This window comes from Taurulus bubalis, assembly GCF_910589615.1.
Source record: "Taurulus bubalis genome assembly, chromosome: 21".
Classification (NCBI taxonomy): Eukaryota; Metazoa; Chordata; class Actinopteri; order Perciformes; family Cottidae; genus Taurulus; species Taurulus bubalis.
The window spans coordinates 2,401,373-2,425,869 of record NC_136609.1 but is presented as its reverse complement, the minus strand read 5'-3'; the positions used below and the strand labels follow the sequence as shown (position 1 = coordinate 2,425,869).

General features: G+C 40.8%; 2 protein-coding genes across 2 annotated transcripts in view; one reads left to right on the top strand and one right to left on the bottom strand.

Annotated features, from left to right (window-relative positions):
* LOC306753071 (plakophilin-4-like) overlaps positions 1-4,950 on the top strand; it is a gene marked incomplete at both ends in the record, with an annotated part of 28,203 nt that extends 23,253 nt beyond the window's left edge. The window contains 10 exons of the mRNA XM_079236905.1: positions 762-879; positions 1,273-1,467; positions 1,560-1,733; positions 1,826-1,976; positions 2,225-2,417; positions 2,934-3,018; positions 3,804-3,921; positions 4,013-4,144; positions 4,244-4,317; positions 4,690-4,950. Of these exons, the coding sequence (XP_079093031.1) occupies positions 762-879; positions 1,273-1,467; positions 1,560-1,733; positions 1,826-1,976; positions 2,225-2,417; positions 2,934-3,018; positions 3,804-3,921; positions 4,013-4,144; positions 4,244-4,317; positions 4,690-4,950 (1,501 nt within the window). The remainder of the gene's footprint in view (positions 1-761; positions 880-1,272; positions 1,468-1,559; positions 1,734-1,825; positions 1,977-2,224; positions 2,418-2,933; positions 3,019-3,803; positions 3,922-4,012; positions 4,145-4,243; positions 4,318-4,689) is intronic.
* Positions 4,951-6,362: 1,412 nt separating this feature from the next.
* On the bottom strand, positions 6,363-24,247 carry LOC306752964 (kinesin heavy chain-like; the record flags this gene model as incomplete). The annotated part of the gene is made up of 26 exons (XM_079236797.1): positions 6,363-7,931; positions 8,334-8,427; positions 8,515-8,731; positions 9,693-9,797; positions 9,891-9,962; positions 11,017-11,077; positions 11,156-11,257; positions 11,830-11,939; positions 12,036-12,112; positions 12,194-12,311; positions 13,184-13,366; positions 13,456-13,608; positions 15,059-15,265; positions 15,366-15,434; positions 16,335-16,516; positions 17,811-17,959; positions 19,034-19,182; positions 19,263-19,367; positions 19,445-19,569; positions 19,766-19,853; positions 19,989-20,044; positions 20,156-20,204; positions 20,421-20,525; positions 21,174-21,247; positions 22,121-22,208; positions 24,116-24,247. 25 exons carry the CDS (start codon positions 24,245-24,247, stop codon positions 8,342-8,344), a joined length of 2,862 nt encoding a protein of 953 aa, XP_079092923.1. The 3' UTR covers positions 6,363-7,931; positions 8,334-8,341.
* Between the last annotated feature and the right edge of the window lie 250 nt (positions 24,248-24,497).

Below are 24,497 nucleotides of genomic sequence, written 5' to 3'. Positions count from 1 at the left end.
ACTCACTTCTTCAGTTAAAACGGCCCCAAAACATCACAAATCCACTGTAATTTCTTAATGAAAATAGATTTATCAAAGTGCCGTTTGCTCATGAAATCGATTCTCATTTTGAAACGCAAGGATGACTTCTGATTTATTGGTCTTCTGCACTTGAATGATTCTGTAAAACCACAACACATAACGGCCAATGAGAGCCTCGTGATGTACTTTATGCAGCCATAAAGTCTCCAGTGTGCGTTCGACCACACTGTTTATATAAAGGTTCACATCCTGCAGCTGTTTCAAAACGAACCTTTGAAATCAAATTAAGATGCACGTGCATCGTCCTTCTTTATTGTTTACCGATGTGCTTACGTGCAAAAAAAGAACACAATAACTTTAAGTTACTCAAACAAAATTAATTTGAACGGCTTCGTTCATTATCTTTGATCCTGACTGCACACAAACTGGTTATTTATTCGCTCTAATATCTTTAAGTGAAACTAGGTCTCCGTCCAGAAGCCTCCAGCAGTACTCTGCACTCAGGCTGTAGATTGATGATATAGAAATGCATTGTGGGAGTTATGTGCTGCTGTGCAGTGAAGCTTCCTATTGGAGGACCAGCCCCCTCCTCGACTTGTATCCGGGCAGGTTTTGAGCCACCCTGTGGGGGAATCCACTCACTGCACTTCAGTCTGAATTAATGTGTGTGTACTTGTGTGCGTGTGTGTGTGTGTGTGCGTGTGTGTGTGTGTGTGTGTGTGTGTGTGTGTGTGTGTGAGGAACCTGAGCTCAGCAGGGGAGGAGGCGAGGAGTCAGCTGCGCTGCTGTGAAGGTCTGGTGGACTCGCTGCTTCACGTCCTCAAAGCCTGCGTCAACACCTCGGACTACGACAGCAAGGTGCACACACACACACACACACACACACACACACACACACACACACACACACACACACACACACACACACACACACATCTCCATGGAAATTCCCCAGTTGATTACTCACATTAAGACAATTATATTTTGTATAACGAGTTTACTAAAAAGTGTTGTATAATTATGCAGTTGAGGCATTATCTAATTAAATATTTGCTAATGGTAATCAAAATCAATTTTGCCCACGCTTTAGGTATAAATCAAGCTATGAATGATATAAAAACTGAGTAAAAACCTTCAGTATATACAGAGGAAGGAAACTGGAAAGTTTGATGTGTTTAAGGGGGCAAAAAAATCCTTTTACTTATTTATTTTGTAAAGTTTTTGAGATATTTAGACTTCTTTGTGCCTCAGATCGTGGAGAACAGCGTCTGCACCCTGAGGAACCTCTCGTACCGGCTGGAGGTGGAGATGCCGTCCTCTCGCCTGCTGGGCAACCAGGAGCTGGACACCCTGCTGGGCTTCTCCTCGCCGGCCAAGGAGCTGGACTACCTCTGCTGGGGCAAGAGGCGGCGCGGCAGGAAGCGGGGCGGCTGGTCCGACGACAAGGTCCGAACAACCTGGGACGCTTCACTGTTTTCAGTCTGATCGGAAAGTTGGAAACATGACAAACATTGTGTTGGTTTGTGCGTGTGCTGCAGTGGGACGGCGTCGGGCCGATCCCGGGCTTCTCCCAGCCTCTGAGGGGGGCGGAGCTTCTGTGGCACCCCGTGGTGGTGAAGCCGTACCTCAACCTGCTGGCCGAGAGCTCCAACCCCGCCACGCTGGAGGGCGCCGCCGGGTCGCTGCAAAACCTCTCCGCCGGAAACTGGAAGGTAGAACTTCGTCTCTAAACACTCCGATTTTTAACATGAGCTGATTCAAGCAATACAACTGTGTGTGTGTGTGTGTGTGTGTGTGTGTCCAGTTCTCGGCCTACATCCGAGCCGCGGTGCGTAAAGAGAAGGGTCTGCCCATCCTGGTGGAGCTGCTGAGGATGGACAACGACCGGGTCGTCTGCTCCGTCGCCACCGCCCTCCGCAACATGGCGCTGGACAGCCGCAACAAGGAGCTGATAGGTACACACACACACACACACACACACACACACACACACGCACGCACGCACGCACGCACGCACGCACGCACGCACGCACGCACGCACGCACGCACGCACACACACACAGATGCATTTATCATCATCTTTAAATATAATGCCTTCACAATAAAATACTGCAATACGATGGACACGTTCCCAGCACACATTTCCTGCAAAGCCGAGTGTTTCCGTCTGAATGAAGTCCACCTTCTCGTGTCCTCGTTCCAGGGAAGTACGCCATGCGGGATCTGGTGAACCGGCTGCCGGGCGGCACGCCGCCGGTGCTGTCGGACGAGACGGTGGCGTCGGTCTGCTGCACGCTGCACGAGGTCACCAGCCGCAACATGGAGAACGCCAAAGCGCTGGCCGACAGCGGCGGCATCGAGAAGCTGGTGGACATCAGTAAAGGACGAGGGAAAGGGTACGGCGGGGCGGAGGGACCTCACCTCATCTTTCATTATATATAGTGCAATGCTTCCATTATTACCTGGAAGAAGACTTCATAATCTACATTTAAATTAGATTATTGTCTGATTAGTGAGTATTTTTGACAAATAGAGCCACTTAACCATTTGCTAAATGAGAGGACATGGATGAGTAGATGAAAGATGATTTTCTGCACAATAAACAAACATAAATCAATATATTCCATGCATATTATAACTAAGAACAATAAACAAAAGGCACATGCATTGTCTTACAGTATTAATGCATCCTCTTCTTAAAGAATGCATCATTTAAAGTCTCTTCTTCAGGATTGTAGCACACATAAGTAAATATACAACCACTTTCTTTTAATAAACAAGCAGATTTTGCATAATCCTTACAAACAAATGTAGTTGCTCTGACGTTGCATTAATAAGTTGTGCCGTTGACGTTGCATTAATAAGTTGTGCCGTTGACGTTGCATTAATAAGTTGTGCCGTTGACGTTGCAGGTACTCGATGAAGGTCGTGAAGGCGGCGGCTCAGGTGCTGAACACGCTGTGGCAGTACAGGGAGCTGAGGAACCTCTACAAGCAGGTCGGTACCTGCAGAACCACCTGGAGAACCGGAGGAACTGCGTTTTCCTTGTGAATATATTCACACTGTAAATAATGTCTTAGATCATTGCGATATGGTATGAAACTAAAGGTACGTGCTGTAAACATTGTGATCGTGTTGGTCTCATCGCTGCAGAGATGATGCACAAAATCAGCCTTCTTCGTTCTGCTTTCCCAGATTGTAATCTATTTATTTTAATGTGTATTTTTGGTGGGAAATTATTCACAAGTAATCTGAATTATCAGTTTCACAAAGAGATGTCAGACTTGAGGCTGGTCTTCATTTAGCTCTTAACTGACGCTCATGCATTCTAGGCTAAAATATACCAATTAGTGGCATTAAATATAAGAAAAAGAGCAAAACATGGCTCATAATTTGTGGTTTCTTGTAACTATCCCGAGCCTGTCTGACGTCAGAAGATACAGCAGGAAAAACTTTTCTATAAGTCAAACATTTTTCTGCTGGAGTGAAAGAAGATAAGCTGTTTGATGCCGTCAGCCTCTTTTCAGTCTAAAAACACCCAGAATTCATGGCAAATTAGTCATATTTAAGATAGCGAGGCGGCTTTGATGAACAGATTACTTTTAGACGTCTATCTTAAAGTTAAGAAGTTGGATCTAAGTCACAGTCAAAGTAACTTTGACATGATTTCTGCAGTAGAGACACGATAAATATCAGACCGACACAGACGTGCATATTTAGAGAAATATTCCTCACCTCAATGTGTGTTTATGACTAAGTATAACTACTTTGTGACGGAGCAGGACGGCTGGAACTACACTCACTTCGTGACTCCCGTCTCCACGCTGGAGCGAGACCGCTACCTCTCCCAGCCGACGCTGCCCACCAGCCCGCTGCAGATGTCCCCCGTCATCCAATCAGGTGAGAGGTCAAACCAGAGAGGTCAAACGCTGGAGGGAAACCCTGGAGGGTCTACATCTTGAGAACGTATTTATCGTTTTCTTTCCCTCAGGTGGAAGTGCGACGTCCTCTCCGGCGATGCTCGGGATCAGAAGGCACAGCTCCAACTATCAGAGAGCGCAGTCGTCTATGCAACTCGACACGTATTACGGAGACAACAGTTTACACAAACAGCAGTACACAGGTCCGTATCGCCCGTGTAAAAACATCAAAGCTGCTGCGCATCAACTCCTGAATCTAGACTTAAGCTTTTCTGTCTGTGCCGTTAAATGTTTCCCTTCAGGGTCCGAGAAGAAAACTCCGTATTTCATCGGGACGTATTCTTCCCAGTCGGGAGAGGATTTGAGGAGGTCCCAGGTAAAACTCATGTCAAATTCAGCCGCATTGTTGCATAAATATATAGTCTTGTACTGCGGAATCAGGTCTTATCAGCACTGACATTCACAAATAGATCATTTTAAATCAGGTTTCAGGCAATATTGAAAAAAAAAAAAAAATCCAGCAGTTTCAAGATGTCAATTTTTTTTCAGTTCAGAAGATAATCAACAGATCAATCTATAATGAAAGTGATGAAGTTGAAGCGCTGCTTCTTACAGCGTGTTAGTCATTTAAAGCCAAATATTGCATTGAAATGATTTAATAAAATAAAAGAGAAACCCATGGAAACATTGATTTGAATGAACTGATTCCTCTCCTTCCTGTTCATTAAAGCTTTTGCTCCTCTCCCAGCACACAGAGCCATTTTACGACGAGCCCGACAGGAAGAACTACAACAGCTACAGGATGTACCTGTCGTCCCCGCAGGGCTACGGGGCGGAGGAGCCGTACGAGGACGAGCCGGTGCACCTGACCCCGTCCTCGCCCGACGGATACGGCGGCCAGTCGCTCCCGTTCAAAGCCAACACCAACTACGTGGACTTCTACTCCACCACGCGGAGGCCGTCGCACCGGGCCAACAAGTTCACCGGCTCCCCCGACTCCTGGGTGTAGAGCCAATACACCGCGTGTGTGAGTGTGTGTGTGTGTGTGTGCGTGTGTGTGTGTGTGTGCATCCGTGTTGAAACTGTACCGAAGGACCGGTGGTTTGTTTCGTGCAGCTTCTGACCAAGTCTGACCTCGATAATGCAGATAAATATGATTATTAATTGCATCCTCCTCTTCTGCAATGATTTAATTGCAACTGACTAACTAATATCATATCAGTACAGGATGGAAATGCAGATTAACTACTGACTTTAATAAATTGTGTAGATCTTAATGTGTGAGAGACACTCTAACGAGCTGGTGGATGATAATAATTGTAATAATAATGATAATAAACTTTAATGATATAGCAGCTTTCCAAACAAACACACAGACAACAAATAAATTGGTAGACTAACAAAAAACAACATTAAAAACAATTTGAAACGGCTTAAAAGTTATAAAACATTGAGCAAAAGAGCTACAAATAAATATAATAATAAATTCAATAAAAGTTAAACGAATGCATTATATAGATGTGTTTTCAAAGAAGTAACTTAAATGCCAAACTTCAGGTGAGAAACCCGATGACTTAGAACTTAGAACAAGTTTCTATTCACATTTTTCACCATAGAATATAAAAAATGTAAAAATACAGAATAAGACGTTTGCAAACCTAAACATTTGAACTTTATCTGCATCACCGTGGCGGTGACTTGGTCCAAAGGCGTTCATGAGGAAAACCAGCCAATGTTGTTGTTTACCAGAGTGTTCGTGAAGATCAGCTGATTTAAGTTCTCTCTGCAGTGAAGATGTGCAGTTCGTTGGCGTTAGAACATTCATTTTGTTTGGCGGCAACATCACGAATGTGAGAAATAAGAATATATTGAAGCTGAGGGATCCTGTAAAGAAAAAAAGACAAATAATAGCGGCACTATTTGAGTTTCCTGCTGCAATAAATAACAGATTATGCTCCTCGAAATGAAATATGATTTGACCCGGGTTTGGAGAAGCGTCGCTCTTGGGAACCGTGAACGACGCAGAGAACCGGGTTTACATCTGTAAACGTGCAGTAATATCATAAAGTATGTGAATTATGTGGAAAAAAACCCAGTGGAAACATATTTGTACAGAAACAATGGTTTAACCGTCCTGTTACATTGCTGTATTCAATACGTGGAACTTTATGTGATCGTGTGAAGAAGATTTTTCTATTATTTATTATTTTTATTAATTTACTTGTGACCTGACCAAAATACCACATCTGTCTGTTCTGTCCAAAACCGATGATGATGATGATGATGATGATGATGATGATGATGATGTGCAATGTTACAGAGGGAAATTTATGTATAGGGATTAAAGATTATATCATGACAAGATATCTTGAAAGTCCATCTTTTCTTTTTTGACACAAAAAAACAAGATAAATTAATTATATTTAAGCTTTAATTGCATCAACTGTCGGTATATTCAGAGATATGATGCCACAGCCAAAACAAACAACTGAAAAAGCATTTCGCAAACCACATCCCATCGTTGAGGTAAATGCACGGTGTTTAAAAATGCCTCCGCTCGTCCTCCATGCAGGTACATTCATGACTCACCATACAGTGTGACCGCAGCCATCAAACCGTTAAACATCAAGTGAAGAAGAGTATTCTCCGGCAACCCGGCGCACCGTTGCCTAGAAAGTTGCCCGTTGCATCCTCGCTCTCCGCAACTTAAAAACATCCTTTGGAGATAATATTGTGCATTCTTAAAAACATGCTAAACTGTTCAGGAAGCAGCGCAGACGTCGGATAATATCGTTGAGTCGTCGACTACAATCTTTTGCGTTCAATTTAGGAAGTGGAAGTTATTCTGCAAAACCTGGCAACTGTGTTTGTTTTTACCTGTGACGATAACGTGTAAGTTCAGGTGTGTCTAAAGGCACAAGGTGTGGCAGAGTGAAGAGACTTTTCCTTGGATTGGTCGAGGGAAATTCATTGATCTGTCATGTTCTGTGTTTTGAAGCTCTCCGATTGGCCGATCAGGAGCTTTACAGCTTTAGAGTGCAAAAGTTTACAATACTATTAAATTAAAGGTCTGGAAAGAAGTCGTCTGTGTTGACGTAAACGTGACTGCAGTGCTGCTCGAGTCCCGGGACGCCTGATTGGCTGGTCAGTGTCCCTGCAGGATGTACAGTCAATCACAACAACAACGACAACAAGAGCTAAGAATTAGCTGTCAATTATGAATTTTGGAGGCCTAACAGTTTAATTATGAATGATTCATACTGAAACGTCTCAGCAGAGACATACTTTATATTTATGCTTCGCAGTGTTTGATTTTGTTATGAGGTCCCTGGGAAAATGTCAAAGAAATGTTTAAAAGTCCAACTATAACGCATTAATAATATTAATAATAGTATTGGGTGGTATATGTGTTTGTAACCTTCAACTTTGTCAAGGTGAGAAACTCGAAGGCTTTAGCTGCACTGGCGTCGACAGCTAGCCCCAAAATAAGTCATTCTCATAGGAATACTTTGACGTTTTTGCAGAGTTAAATAGGATTTATATTGATTGGCATTAATCTTTAAGATGAATTAATAACGGTCTTCCTGCTCCGCCTGGCTCTGAAAGTCATAAACCTAAATCAAAATCCGAACAATGCAACAAGTCACTGGTAAACGTCTCCTTTCGGTCTCGATCAGGGCCTCATTTATAGATTATAAGTGTGTAATTATGCAACAGAATGCATAAATATAAATACAAATTAAATCAGGAGAATCACAGAAAATTGGTTTTGATGATTCAAATTCGGGACATTTTCTAAATGAGGCCTCTGATATCTACATTCAGCAAATTAAATATGTTTACACCATATATAGTATATACACGATGGAAGGTGCTTCTCTGAGCGGTGACAGTCTGTGGTGATGGCCTCCCATTGGTGCTCCAACACGAGGGGCGGGGCTTGTGGTTCCAGGTGAGACGATGGGCATGCTTCAGGTATTTATGGTCCGTCTGCGGGAAGAAGCAAAGCTTTGGTTTTAATGAGATTGAGGAAAATGTTGTCCAGTTTCTGATTTTAAAAATCAACATTTTATGTCTAGCTTCTGATTTTAAATAAAAAATTTCCAGTTTCTAATTTTAAATCAACATTTCCATGATTCATAATCTGTTAAATCATTAATCTGTCTCCTGGTGGTAATTCAAGTTAAACAAATTGATCTTTTATATTCATAAAACAAAAGGAAATGTACATACACATTCTACATTCATCTGAAAGTATTTGCTTCTGCAGATTTCTCATGTTTTTACCTCAGGAATGCATCTAAATGTGCTCCCATTTCTTTTATTCATCCAGTTATCCCTGTAAAGTTAAAATGTTTTAATATATATGGTTAAAACGTGTGACTCACTCACAGGGTCACTTAGTTGTGGGCGTAGACGCTACCGCCTCTGATGGAGCTGCTGATGGGCGATGACAGTGGGTGATGTCCCGGTCGGATGGGCTTTGCTGAGGCACAAAAACAAAACAAACAGATTCAGTCACTCATTTCATCTTCCCTTCTCTCTAAATCATGAATGGTGACCGTCGGCTCACCGATCTGTGCGGAGAACCCCCTCCTGGCCATGTTCTTGGCCCGGACGGCCTCCTTGATGCGGTCCACCTCCTGCTGGTAGCGCTTGCGGTCCCTCATGGCGTTCTCCTTGGCCTCCTTCAGGGCGTTCTCCAGCGCCTTAACGCGCTCGGCCGTGGCCCGCAGACGCTTCTCCAGCTTGGGAAGCTCGCAGCGGAGGTCTGCGTTGTCTCGAACCAGCTGAGGGGAAGTACAAGTACTTTAGTATTTCCATTAAACTACTTTAAGAAGTCAAAGTAGTCACAGTAAATTATATATACCCCTTTGAACTTTTTACATTGTTGTACTGCTACTTCAACACACAGGAAGACTGAGCGATTGTTATATAAAACTGTAGATCATAGCTTGTTTTATGAAAAAAAGCCCCAAACTGCTGTATTTGGATGTATTGAACACCATAAGTAATATACAAGTGAAATATATGGTTTGGTACATGAAAAAATTTAATTTAACAGATGTGCGCAAATGTGCCTCAATGCAAATTTACCCCTAAATGTTCTCTGTTCTAAACCCTCTCTAACTTTGTTCTGCTTCACTTTATCAAAGTCAACCTTTGCAGAGAGAATGTTCACATATTGAGCTATGATTTGGGTTAGAGAATGTTCACATATTGAGTTATGATTTGGGTTAGAGAATGTTCACATATTGAATTATGATTTGGGTTAGAGAATGTTCACATATTGAGCTATGATTTGGGTTAGAGAATGTTCACATATTGAGCTATGATTTGGGTTAGAGAATGTTCACATATTGAGCTATGATTTGGGTTAGAGAATGTTCACATATTGAGCTATGATTTGGGTTAGAGAATGTTCACATATTGAGCTATGATTTGGGTTAGAGTTGGACCTTACAGCTGCATCATTTCAAAGAACTAATCATCCTGAAAGTCATTTTTTTATAGGCGGACCTGAAACCTTTTCATTTCTTTCTGTGTGTCATCTTCATTTACTCTTAACCAGTAACATATATACTGATATTTACACATCTGAACAAAATCTCACATGTGTACCTTTTATTATAACACCCAAAGTTTCAAATAGCCCTAGTGGTTGCAGAGATACACCCTTTTTAGTTTGGGTATGAGGAAAGGGCCTAACAATGGGTTTGTTTTTAAAAGGATGTGAGTACTTTGTTTTACCTGCTTGTGGACCTTGGTGAGCTGTTCCAAGTTGTTCTCCAGGAAGGAGATCTTCTGTTTCTGAGCCACACTTCCAATTCCCTCCTCACAGTCCAGCTCTGCACTCTTGGGACGGGGAAAACAAAAACACTGTTTTTTTTGTACGTTAAACTGGCAGATGATTGACAGTAGATATCCAGAGGAGGGAAGGGGAGGTACCTTCTTGACCCGCGTGGTGAGATCCTGAACGAAGAGTTTGCGCAGGTTGTGCAGAGTCTGCAGCTCTTTGGCCTGAGAGGACAAAAAGAAAAGGACTCAGAAGGTTCATGGAAGGATGAAGGATGCAATGTTTGCTTAGTGAAATACCTGTAACCTTCACTACATCTCAGTTATTGTACTTTCAATGTCACTCCATTTATTTGACTACTACGCTATTTTGCAGATTCCGAATCTTAATACAAAATATGAATAAACTATCATAAGATTAGTCCCGCAGTGGGGAAATTGCAGGATTACAGCAGCAGACTGGTAAAGTGCACACAAGGGACACATAGTCAAATAATAAAAACAAGAAATATAAAGAAAGAGTAATAAAAAGCATGTATTATAGTAGTATAAAGCCTATTTATTAAGTATACAAAGTAGTTGAAATCTGCTCCATCTTTACCAGCTGCAACATTTAAGTGATACGCACATTAAAGGATCAATAATTATAATGCAATGATAAAAGCCGACCATAAATGTATTGTTCACAATGTGCTGTATATTGAGAACACTTGTACTTTCGATACTTTAAGTATATTTTAAATGCAGGAATCTTGTAACAAAACTATGGACAACAACAGCTACTACAACAGCTACACGATGTCAACATTCGCACAATGTGAACATTAACACAATGTGAACATTAACACAATGTCAACTTTCACACAATGTCAACTTTCACACAATGTGAACATTAACACAATGTGAACATTCGCACAATGTGAACATTAACACAATGTGAACATTAACACAATGTAAACTTTCACACAATGTGAACATTAACACAATGTCAACTTTCACACAATGTCAACATTCACACAATGTGAACATTAACACAATGTCAACATTCACACAATGTCAACATTCACACAATGTGAACGTTCACACAATGTGAACATTAACACAATGTGAACATTCACACAATGTGAACATTAACACAATGTCAACTTTCACACAGTGTGAACATTAACACAATGTCAACTTTCACACAATGTGAACATTAACACAATGTCAACTTTCACACAATGTGAACATTCACACAATGTGAACATTCACACAATGTGAACTTTCAGACGCTCACCACAGTCTCCTCCAAGCCCTTCAGGTCCTCTCTGGCCAGCTCGCTCTGTTCGTTCAGCATTCTGGGGACAACACAGAGGCATTAACGCAGACGTTTACACGCCCGACACACATCAATAAAAGTGCAGCCGGATGCCTACGTGAGTTTCTGCAGCTTTGCATCCTTCTCCTGCTCCTCAGCCTTCAGCTTGTCGTAGTCGGACATGAGTCTCTGCTGCTCCAGTAACAGACCCTGGTTCAGACTGAGACAAAGTCGTGGAAATAAATATATGTCCTTTTTTTTTTACCTTAATTAGACCTTTGACTGCAACAGAGATGTCAGACGATGAAGGAGAATGACGTACAACAAAAAATAAATATATAAATAAACAAACAAACATTGAAACCAGAGTCCCACATGAAGTAGAAGTTCTTGACCGACTGGACTGATTCTCACAGGTCCTTAAAAAATAAGTCTTGAATCTTTTCTTCCCGTGAGTGGGAACTGACTGTGCACCTGAAATGCAGCAGCTTCATTCACTGAGCCTCACTGCTCACACACTCATGTTCTCTTCTCCTCCTCAGCAGTCTAAAAAATGCACTTGAGTAGAAATCAAGGTCAAGCTAAACCCTGAGCAACAAAAAACACATCTGAACTGAATAGAGGGCTTGTGAAACCTTGTAAGATAAGTGATACGATTTATACTTTTTCATGCATGCTGGGTCTCGGGGTCTAAATTGGCATTCAGCACGGAGACAAGCACAAGCGCCGCACATTATTCTACACCGATAATGACATGAAATACAAGTGCGCGTCACCGGTAAGTGTCCTTACTCTGTGAGTTCGTCCTGCATCCTCTGCTTGTCTTCGATCTCGTCTCGGAGGCGGCTGAGCTGCTTCTGGTGAGCCTCCCTGTGGCTCTCCAGCTGCTCCTCCAGAGTTTTCTGAGGGACGGAAACACACATTAGAGATTCATCGTTCAAATATCTAAAAAATAAAATAATCATTTGGACAGTTTTCTAGCTTTTTTTTCAGGTCACCTTGATGTCGTCGTCTCCACCCGGTCTGCCGATGTCCTCCTTCTCCTTCTCCTCCCCTGACACCTCGTGTCTTTTCTCTGAGACCCGACAGAGAAGATGACATCAGTGAGTAAAGTGTTGAAAGATGGAGTTTTGTGTGTGTCTCGTCGTGCACTGACCCTGCGCCTGCAGCTTGGTGAGCTCCTCGCTCAGAGCGTCCTGGCTCTCCTCCAGCTGCCTCTTCTTCTGCTCCATGTTCTGCATGTAGTCCGTCAGAGACTTGATTTTGGCCTGGTGCTGCACACAGAGGGGACAGAGGAAGAGAAATGCTCAGTTATTCATTCAAAGTGAATGTCAGTAAGTGATAGGGAAGCCTCCAACCATTTCCTCAGCTTTCTCTGATCCTAAAGCACCAATTAAAAAAGTAATTACCGTAAATTGCGGGTTATAAAGTCACACCCTTTTATTAGCCGCATCTACTAAATACAACAACAAAAGTTGTATTTAATCTGAAACAAGCCGCGGTGGTTTATAGGCCGCTGTTGCTGCTGCTACTGCTACTGAGTCGCTAGCTAGCTCGCTAGTGCTAACTAACGCTAGCTAGCTAACGCTTGCTAGCTAGCATGTCTCTGCAACTGCTGCTAAATCGTAATCGTTAGAATCGTAAAAATCCACAAATTAGCTACACCTATATTTAAGCCGGACGGGTCAAAGTTGAGGAAAAAAGTAGCGGCTTATAACCTGAATTTTCCGGTACACATAGTTGTAATACTAGAGATATTGCATGTAGTTTGGTATTTATAACCATATTAATATCGGGCTTCAAAAACCACCAGTAGATAGAAGAAACACGTTGTATTTTATACTTTTCACATGCAAAAAGTGTATTTTTTGAGTTTCCACAGACACAAAGGAAAAATAATTTTGGGGAAGTATATAATATTCACAACACGTTTCAAACGTTTTGAAAGGTGCAATAACCACGGAATTGCCTCTTGGATATTTTGTTGACAAAGTAAGATGAGTAGGGGGTTGAAAAGCAGTTTTAAATGTTTTAAAGTGTTATTTCTCTGCAACATTGGGACATTTTGGGGCTTATACTTCCTCTTGAGCTGCATCTCTCTCCACGTAACATATCGGGCCACCATGTTTACCGAGGTGATGGTTACCTGGGAAATGAGAAGCTGGCAGGACGCCAGTTCCTTCTCATTGGCCTGGATCTTGCGGTGGGCGTCGGCCTGAGCGCTCTCCAGCTGCTTGCCGCGGTTCACCAGAGACTTGACCTCGGACTTCATCTTGCTGATGTAGAGGCGAGCCACGGTGAACTCCTCCTCCACCGCCGAGCCGGTGCCCTTGGTCTCTGAGGACTGAGGCAGAGGAGAGGGAGGTTAGGGCCGGAGAGCGAGAGGCGATGCCCGTCTGATGAGCGTCCGTTTCTCACCACGCCGATCTTCACGTCGCCGGTGCCGATGATGGCGCCGATGTCGCTGAGGTCACGCAGCAGCAGGTTGAGGACCTCGGCGGCTCTCTTCCTCTGCAGGCCGCTCAGCTCCTGCAGCTGAGTCAGCTCCCTCTGCACCGCCGACAGCAGCAGCTGTCCACAAAACACACGCTTTAAATACTTTAAACATCACACTTTAAATATTATGCTTTAAATATTATGCTTTACATATTATGCTTTAAATACTTTAAACATCACACTTTAAATATTATGCTTTAAATATTATGCTTTACATATTATGCTTTAAATATTATGCTTGAAATACTTTAAATACTATGCTTTAAACATTATGCCTTAAATATTATGCTTTAAACACTATGCTTTAAACATAATGCTTTAAATATTATGCTTTAAATACTTTAAATATTATGCTTTAAATATAATGCTTTAAATATTATGCTTTAAATACTATGCTTTAAACATTTTACTTTAAACATTTTACTTTAAACATTATACTTTAAACACTATGCTTTAAAAATTATGCTTTAAATACTTTAAATATTATGCTTTAAAACACTATGCTTTAAATATTATGCTTTAAACACTATGCTTTAAATATTATGCTTTAAATATTATGCTTTAAACACCATGCTTTAAATATTATGCTTTAAATATTATACTTTAAATATTTTAAACATTATGCTTCAAATATTATGCTTTAAACACTATGCTTTAAATATTATGCTTTAAACACTATGCTTTAAATATTATACTTTAAATATTATGCTTTAAATATTATACTTTAAACACTATGCTTTAAATACTTTAAACATCATGCTTTAAATATTATACCTTAAACACTATGCTTTAAATATTATGCTTTAAATACTTTAAATATTATGCTTTAAACATTATGCTTTAAACACTATGCTTTAAATATTATGCTTTAAATATTATGCTTTAAATATTATACTTTAAACACTATGCTTTAAATATTATGCTTTAAATATTATACTTTAAATATTATGCTTTAAATATTATACTTTAAATACTATGCTTTAAATATTATGCTTTAAATATTATACTTTAAATATTATGCTTTAAATATTATACTTTAAACACTATGCTTTAAATATTATGCTTTAAATATTATACTTTAAACACTATGCTTTAAATATTATGCTTTAAATATTATGCTTTAAATATTATACTTTAAACACTATGCTTTAAATATTATGCTTTAAATATTATACTTTAAATATTATACTTTAAACATTATGCTTTAAACATTATGCTTTAAACGCTATGGTTTAAATATTATGCTTTAAATATTATACTTTAAACACTATGCTTTAAATATTATGCTTTAAACACTGGTCAAAACAAGAAATACTAAATACAATAATAATAATATAAAATAATACACAAAATTGTTTAGGTACATAAATATAAATAATAATAGTTAAAGTAGCTTATAAAACCATATTTTCTAAATATTTTATGTTACCAATAACGCGTTGTGTTGGATGACAGGAAACATAGCTATAGTTATTCTCCTAGCTCTGATTAACATATAATCTGAGGAGACTCATAAAGCGCTCACCGTCTTGTGCTGCAGCTCCTCCATCAGCTGCAGGTTGCCGTGGTCGCGCTCCTCCACCTCCTGGCTCTTCTGGTCGTAGTTGACGGCCAGCTCCTCCAGCGCCTGCAGCACCTCCTTCACCTCCTCCTTGGCCAGCTCGTTCTCCGCCTGCAGCCGGCACAGCTCCTCCTGGATCTTCTCGTAGTCGCGCCTCGTCGACGCCAGCAGCTGCAGAGAAATGTTACGTTATACCATAACACTATACTATAACATAAACTCACATGCATAGTTTATTAAACAGAAAATGTTTCATTCATGGAGGAAAAACCTCTTCCTGGTCCATCATCTGCTCCTTGAGTTTCTCAGCCAGCTGACTGTGTTGGTTGATCTCATCATCCTGCAGAAATAATCAGTTTTAAAAGATTTATTATTATATACTGAAGGTTTTTGCTCTTGTTTCAATGAATGGGATGTTTTCAGGATCACTGATCAAACGTCTTTTTACAATCATAACTTGCAAATGATTTCAGAGACGTCATCCCAGTAATGAAGGGATATTTATGTAAACTAGCATATGAATTAACCAGAAAATATAATGCAGTCAACTTGATGAAATAAGAGACTCTTAATAATCAATAAAACAAGACGTAAACCTTCTAAATAAATACAAAATAGAGCAACGAACCAATTGATACAATTTCCCCGGTCGCTCTCGTCTTGCTAACAGATTTATAATATTTTTGTTACAATATTATTATTTTTTACATACAATATTTTGAAATTCTTTGACAGCATGACTTTTTTCACTTTTTTCGACATTTTAAAATATCACCTTTTCGCTTTTTATATATATATATATATATATATATATATATATATATATATATATACAGTATATATAACAATTTCTCTCTCCGGCCGCTCTCGTCTTTCTAGATTTGTAATATTTTTGTTACAATATTTTTTTTTGACATGCTATACTTTGAAATTTTTCGACATGCTGAGGCAACTGATGCAGGTTTGCAGCCGCATTTAATCAGAAATTAAACACTAAGACTAAGTTTATAGTCTTATTAAGTCCTCTGGAGGGTTCCAGGCATGACTCACTTTTTTCGACATGTTAAAGTATCACTTTTTTTATGATATATAACAAAAAGATGATACAATTTCTCTCTAAATAAATACAAAATAGAGCAATGCTCCATACCAAAAGGGCGATTGGGATACAGTCTACAAAGAAAGAAGGGTAGAAAGTAAGGAGGAAGGTGTGGAGGAGGAGCCTCTTCCTCTTCCTCACCTTGTCGTCCAGCTGCTTGTAGAGGTTGCTGACGTCCTCTTCGTATTTGCTGCGCTCGTCTCCAGGAACCGAGACGCCTCCGCCGGGCGGCAGCAGGTTGTCGATGACCGGAGTGTTGTCGCACGGCTCGGCGCTCTTCTGGTCCTTAGAGCTCAGCTGCTCCTCCTCAGGGACGTCCTCCCCTGTAACACGGACCCCGCTTCGTGAGAGTGTGTGTGTGTGTGTGTGTGTGTGTGTGTGTGTGTGTGTCATTTTTTCACTTTTTGGGACATTTTAAAGTATCACTTTTTCACTATTTTTTTAATATTTATAGCAACAATAAGATACAATGTCTCTCTCCGGCTGCTCTTGTGAGTCACAGTAACTTAAATCACATTGATAAACCAATAAGCAACTGTGGCTCAGTGGGGACCAGGGTTGTCCTTCAATCAGAGGATCGGCGGTTCAATCTCTGGCTCAACTAGCCTATGTCGATGCGTCCTTGGGCAAGACAAAATTGCTCCCATAGCTGTGGAAATGTGCTTTACAATGCAGGTCCATTTTAAAAAGGTAGTAATTAAATGTACTCAGCAACTTACTTTTCTCTTCACCCTGCCTACATCGCTCCAAAACAACAGCCACAGTAAATCACTTGAGACTCGACAAATAGTGGGATTTGAACCCATGGGTACAGACCGTGGTTAAAGGAGAGTTACCAACTGCACTCATCACTGCACTAGCAGTCCCTTTCACTCTTCTCTTTGCATATTTGACTTTGTCATTACATGTTAGACCTCAAAACTTGATGCACTTATAAGATTCGAACCCACAACCACCAGGGTTCTGAGCCTTCACCCATCAATCTGAGCTATTCATCACACTACACCTGTGTGATTTTTTTTGCGTATTTTACTTGTGTGGTTATCACATCTCAAAACAAGATGAGCCTCATGAGATTCAAACCCACAACCTCCTGGCTCCTATAACAACAATATGACAACATGTCTTACTCCGGTCTCTCTCGTCTTTCTATAACATTTGTAATATTTTTCTTATATTTATCTTATATTTATATTTTCTATTTTTAAAATTTTTCCACATGACTTTTTTCAATATTTTGAAAAATAAAATGTTCACTTTTTTCAAAATATATATATAACAACAATATGATACAATTTCTCTCTCTGGACGCTCTCGTCTTTCTATAAGATTTGTAGTAGTTTTGTTACATACTATATTTTGAAATGATATACATTAACAATATGCAAAATTGCTGTTTGTGTAACAGTAACATGAGTCAAGGTGATACAACTCATGCTTTACACGTCCATTTGAATGAACATTGATGAAGATCGGTGACAAATTAAAGGAGAAAAAATGCATAAATGAGAAGAGAAACGTGACAAAACAGCCGCACAACACGAGGAACGTCTTCCAGAAGACAGGAGCTCATCCTCCTGCCGACCAAATCTCTAAATCAATTCCTTTTGCTCTCACCGTTCCTCCAGCGGTTCAGCTCGGCCTCCAGCCTCTGGATGACGGTTTTCAGGCTCTTGTTCTTCTCCTTCTGCTTCTCGTACTTCTTCTTCCACTCTTCAGCCGTCAGCTCCAGGTTCACGGACACGGTGTTCTTGATGGTCTTGGCTCTGAAGTTAAGTTTGTTTGAAAGTTAACGGATAAATTCAAACACATTAACACACATTTAATCTCATTTAATCTCATTTAATGAGCTTGATTCGACCTCTTGGCTGTTCCCTCGCTCCACTGTCTGCTTTGTGGAACCCGTTAGTGTGGGATAAAGGAGTTACGTACAGTAACTCTCAGTGTAGATTAAAGTAATAACAAATATTACAAGGTAAACTGTATTTTCAGTCATCTTTAGAGAGCATTGTTTATGTTTCCATAGACTACAAACCAACATCTGCTTTAAAAAAGTGAAGAAATTAAGCAAAATGTGACCTCGGAAATTTGAAAAATACAAAAAAATACTGCAACTCTGCACAGACATTAAAATACTAATTACATTCTACACACTTCAACATCATGTCAGCTGTGTTGCATGTAAAATATATATTTTAGGAGAATTGTAACAACAAATCAAACAATAGCAATGAATTAAAAAGATTTGTTTTGAGCCTTAGTGTAGAATGAGATATTATTATTGGTCAAATCAAACGTCCCAGTATGTGAAAATATAATTTCCCTGTCTGCTTTTTATGAATGAACTGTTGTATTTGTCTGCAGGATGCATTGAAACGCTCCTTAGCTTTTCTTTAGTGCTTTCTGACCTCATTCTGGGCTCAAACTCCTCATTTCCTCTCAGCGGAGGGCAGATGGCTGCACAGTAATCATGATGAGCAGAGACGACTGATCTATTATTACACACGCAGTTTGATCTGACACTGCTTTACTTTTACAGCTGCACACAAATGAAGGAAAATCAAGTCTTAAAATTGTATCTTTGTATTTTTTGCTCTCATGGAGACTCTTTCAAGATGTGTTGCAGTGTCAGCAAAGTGTTTAAAGTTGACCGGGTAATACTTGTAGACGTCAACATGAGCCTAAATATAAACCCCACAAGGTGTGGAGCGTTTCATCAGAGGGATCAATACATAGAAACAAACCCGGATGCACAGTGGGAGACTAAGAGCCATCTGGTGGAGAGTTTGACGTCAGCCAGTCACACACACACACACACACACACACACACACACAGGTACCTCTGTCCGAACATGAGCGTGGTCTTGGTCTCGCACTCGTTGTAGACGGACGGCGAGCAGCAGATGATGATGGTGGTGCGACAGTTCCCCCCCAGAGAGTCCTGCAGGATGCGCGTCATCTTGCTGTCTCTGTACGGCACGTGGGATTTCTGAAAGAAGAAGAAAAACATTTTGAATTCAGCTTCCTCAAACGCGCGGAGCAGGAAGAGCTCGCTGCACGCCGACCCACCGTTCCCTCGGCGAGAGCCGAGATGACGTTCCCCAGCGCCGACAGAGACTTGTTGATGTTCTTGGCCTCGTCCAACACGGACCCCTCGGCTCCGGTCTTGCTGACCTGTTGGATTAGATTAGATGTCACGTCCGCTTCACGGGGGACTCGCGCGGCGGCCGGTCTCGCTGCGGGTCGCTCACCTTCTCGCTGCCCGCCAGGTCGACCAGGTAGAGCTTCCCCGACAGCTTCTTCTCCGTCTCCATGTTCTCCTGCTTGATGTTGATGAGGAAGATGCTGTGGCTGCGAGAGCTGTGCTCGTTCATGTCTGTGACAAAGAAGCACGCAGTAACTGTAGAGGCACTTCTATCTTACTTTATTCTGGTTGCAATCTGCACTCGCGCCACTAGAGGGCAACACATCTCTCACGCGGGACTTTTTACATGAAATATGAAAGATGAGTCGACAAATTGGGAGAAAGATGTCCTTAGTTGACGTTAAAATCCACACATGAAGATACATACTAGTCACGGCCACGTGCCGATTGCTTTTTCCCTCGTCGATGACGTCCATGACCTCCTCTGGACTGGACACGAAGCGCTCGGTGCAACCCTGACAGAGGAGGAGATCACAGGTGACCACGTGTAACTGCCGTTATGGCACTTACAGTTAAAGCCAGTGTGAAAGGATATTTTAATTTGACTAATCTGGCTGCTGGGATATCCAACGTGAAGCCGGTTTACTAACCTTCACATAGGGAACTCTGTTTTTGTCTTCATGCACAGCGAGGTTGGTCTTCGACACTTCACACAGAACAAACACGAAAAGGTCACATGTTGATTCATAAAAAATAACAGGATTATCATGCAAAAGTTCAATTCCCCTCAAATGTGGCACACTTCAGCCGTACTCACCATCCAGCAGGTCTCTGATCTTGTCCATGTAGATTTCAAAATAGGAAACCTGCACAGAGGAAACTCCAAACTTTTAATATCTGAATCTTCTAGATCATTTAGATATTTAAGCATGAAATACAATTTTATACATCAATCTTCCGAGGCTCAAAAGGAACGTTATGATTCATCACGACAGATGCTGCAGCTTTGCATGTTTCAGTGGTTTTATTTTCCAATTTTTCCAATTATGACAAATGTTTTTATATATTTTTGATGTTTTTACCTTAATGTGAAACTCCAGATTCTCGTCCATGGAGTAGATGTGGTCAAAGATGTCGTGGGCGATGCGAGGGATGATCCCCATCAGCTGGTGGTCGTGCAGCTTGCCCTGAGCACATGAATGCATATTCACGTTATTAAAACTTTTTTTTAAAGCTTTCAGATATTCCACAGCTGCAGCTGTAAAGCACTAAAATACACATTGTCAGCAAAAACCTTTGCTGAACTTTGAAAGCTAGTTTCTAATCAGATCATCGGGGTTTAAGATGGAATACAAACTTAACGCAAAGACAGATGATTCTCATCACAGACTCACAGATCACATCAGAGCATTACTGCGGTCTCGGAGGATTAGTCTTCATCACTCAGGATGCAGGATGATGATCTCCTCTGAGAGCAGGCGGTGCCAAGAATTCTACTTTTTCCACTTAAAATCTGTGCATTCACTCTCTGGCTTTCGATTCCTCGACTTCCAGCCCTCGTGTGAGATTGGATCTAGTGTGTTTTTTGCTAAATCTGTTACACAATGCCTGCTGTGCTCTACTCCTCTGATTGGAGATTACAAAATAATAAAGGTCACTTCCAGTCTGTTTTCAACGGCTCTGACTCTGGGATTCATCCATCGGTTGATCGGTTGTCTCTAAAGAACCGGAGGAACTGCTGACATCAGCCTGCACACGTATTTGATGTACTTGTGATGTACTTGATGTACTTGTGATGTACTTGATGTGTGTGTAGTGGAGTGTGTGCGCCTCACCTCCATGGTGTGCGTCTTCCCGGAGGACGTCTGTCCGTAGGCGAAGATGGTGCCGTTGTAACCGCCCAGCACATCTGGAGCGACCCGGAGACACGGGCATGAAGAACAGCTTCTAATATCCACTAATATCATTTATTATACACTGCTAATACTGATGATGTCACTACTGTAACTGCTCGCTTTGTATAGTCACATAATCATAACTTTATCCACATGAAAGCAGGATACAATCCAATCAGTGGCGACAAGAGAAATACTAGGGTCAAATTTAAGAAAAGATAAAACAGTACATTAGATAAAACAAACATAAAGTCTGCTCTACTATTTCAGTATTCATCTACCTACTAAAGCTGATTAGCCAATAGCACGATCACTACTTTATATGCAATTTATCTTAATCATTAGAGTATGGAAGCCCGTTTCTGCCACAAAAAAAAGAGATAAAAAGTCATAATTCTGAGATAATAAAGTCAAACTTATGAGATAAAAAGTCATAATTATGAGATAAAAAGTCATAATGAGATAGAAAGTCGAAATTATCACTTTTTATCTCATAAGTAAGACTTTTTATCTCAGAATTATGACTTTTTATCTTGTAATTGCGACTTTATTATCTCATAATTTTTGTTTGTGACGGAAACAGGCTTCCATATTGGAGCGTAACAACCCAAGTAAATCAGTACGGGCCGAGGATCCGTACAGAACATTTAAAACTGTCAGACTTGTAGCCTTAAAAAACGATAATTTCACAATATAATCTCCTAAAACATTGCAAACCTGCACACGTTCAGGATTTGTTGTGATTTCTCTGCAAGCAGACATGTTGAATGATGAAATATACGATCCAAGTTCATAACTCAGCTATCTCTAATCTCTATTTCTAGCATTAAATGCCAATTGGAAGGTAAAACAAGGGTAAAAAACAGAAGAGAACATGTTCTGCGTACCTTTAACTATCTGTTTGGCACACTGGTCGTACACTTGTCCCTGTGACGTGTTGGGAGGCAGCACTCGGTCGAACACGTACGGTTTACTCTGTTTAAACCAACACACACACATTATGAAGAGATAATGCATCAAACAAGTCACTTATTTCATCTTCAGGTGTTTGAGCTCTTATTGTCCAGAGAAAAAACCCTTTCATCAAATCAGGATTCCATTTCGTAAGACAATGAAAGAAAAAAAGTGAAATAATGATGTTTTCAGAGGTTTTGAGTTATAAATAATAAGCAAAAGATGAAAGTAAGTTTAAGGGCTCGATAATGTATGACAGATTTTAACTGGCTGCCTTCAGGCGAGATTCTTGTGATTGAATCTAGAGTTTTATTTGACAGAAATCAACATTTTTAGAGAGAGTTTCATCGTCATTTCTATCATGATTTATTAAAAGCAGAGCTGTTGATATTGATCAAGAGAAACACAGTGAAACAAGCAGGATTATCTGCCAGAATCCTGATAAAAAGATCGGGTTAAATCACTGCACATTTCATGTCGTGCATTTGAAGTGATTCTTGGTTTAAGAACTATTGTATTAAACTGCATGCTGGACTTCAACAGGTAAACAGCGATGAACTCGATCAGCTTCCTGTCCGTCTCTCAGGGTTTAGAGCCTCGCTGCTGTGAAACGCAGCTCTCAGCACTCTGAGGAGGAATCACTGACACGCGCACTATCGGACTGTCAGTGATGTGTTTCTGCAGCGTGAGTGACGGCACGGCGATGACGGAGCAGAAGGGATTCTGGGAGATGATGCAACAGAATTAATAATGCAGGAAGTGGCTGGGTTCACTTCCTGTCTGTCTCCCTGTCTGTCTGTCACTGGAATGTACATTTCACAGATCATGTTGACATATTTTAGTCGCTCATCCTCGTTTTTTTTGGACATAACTATCATGTTGTGTTCAAGGACGGCTGGGAAAATACAACATCTCATCTAAGACTCTGGGAACTGTTTCTGTCATTTGAGCATCAGATGGTTGAGGATGACTTTCACAAAATGAATATCACCTTTCTGATAATTAATCTTAACGTTCTGGCACAACGTGTGAAGATGTCTGTGTTAGCTCCACCCGCCCGGGCTTCCAGGGCGTGGAAAACAAACATTAGACCCAATAGATGCTTTACAATAAACCGCTCAACACTGAGACTTCCACATGTAAACTGGTGAGTCTAACTTTGACCCCTCACCTCTAAATTATCACGTTTTCACGATGAAGAAATCAATATTCCTCTGCAGCAAATCTGTCCGGATCAATATGTAAATGAAAGGTTTCACGTGAAGCCATGAAAAGGACTTCAAAGATTATAGTTTTATTGTTTCATCCAGTTGTTTACGAGCGTTAAAGTTTGATTTTAAAGTTGTATTTTCATTTTCATCCCTTTTCCTTAATGTCCAGACGCCTGAGAGGAAACGCATCACAGCTGAGTCCCTAAAATCTGACATAAACTGCTTTTGTTATATACTAATATACATTTAAATGTCAGATTTTGAAGACATGTAAAGACATCATTCTCCATTTTATTTGTTTATGTATCCGTTATATTATTTAACTATGTTACAAGGTAGATTGTTTTTGCATGAATATGTTAATGACATATCTAATATAATGATTATTATTGGCATGCAGTTCTAGTACTACACATATTTTAAGTATTACAGTATTTTGCTTGGAAAGAAACGTTTAGTTAAGATAATTAGATTAAAATAAATCCCTGCAGGGTGTCATTGTGGATCTCACTGATTAAACTGAATATATGACAAACGCCAACATGCACGTCTCTGTCATATTGTAGTAAATAATAATATTAATAACGCTAACAGCTGATGGCGCATTTGGCATCCCCATCCTGCCTGCAGAGCTCCAGGTGACTTTGCTCCTCTAACGCTGCAGTGTGTGTACTTCCTGCTGCACGAATGACGTCACATCAACCTCACAACACACACACTTGCCGTTATGACCACCGTGTCGTCCTCTTTGAATTTGGGGATGTATTTGTCTCCCCTGTTGATCTCGCTCTCGTTCAGGGGCCTGAAGCGGCACATCACGCGCACCCCGCACTCCGCCGCATCCATCATGGCTGCTACTGTTTACACCGCACCCTCCGGATAATGCGGGATGCACCTAGACCACCAGGCCGGGAGACAGCGGGCTATTCTGGGCAAGGGTGGTGCCCAAAGTGAGGTTCAGGGACCGGCAGCTGGCGTCCCGGGCCGAGTGAGCCACTAAAACAGAGAATCACATCATTATGGGCAAATACAGGTGGCAAAAAAAACACAAAAAACACGTCTGGCCTCTTGGTTTCCTCACCGCGAGGAAGTTTAGGAA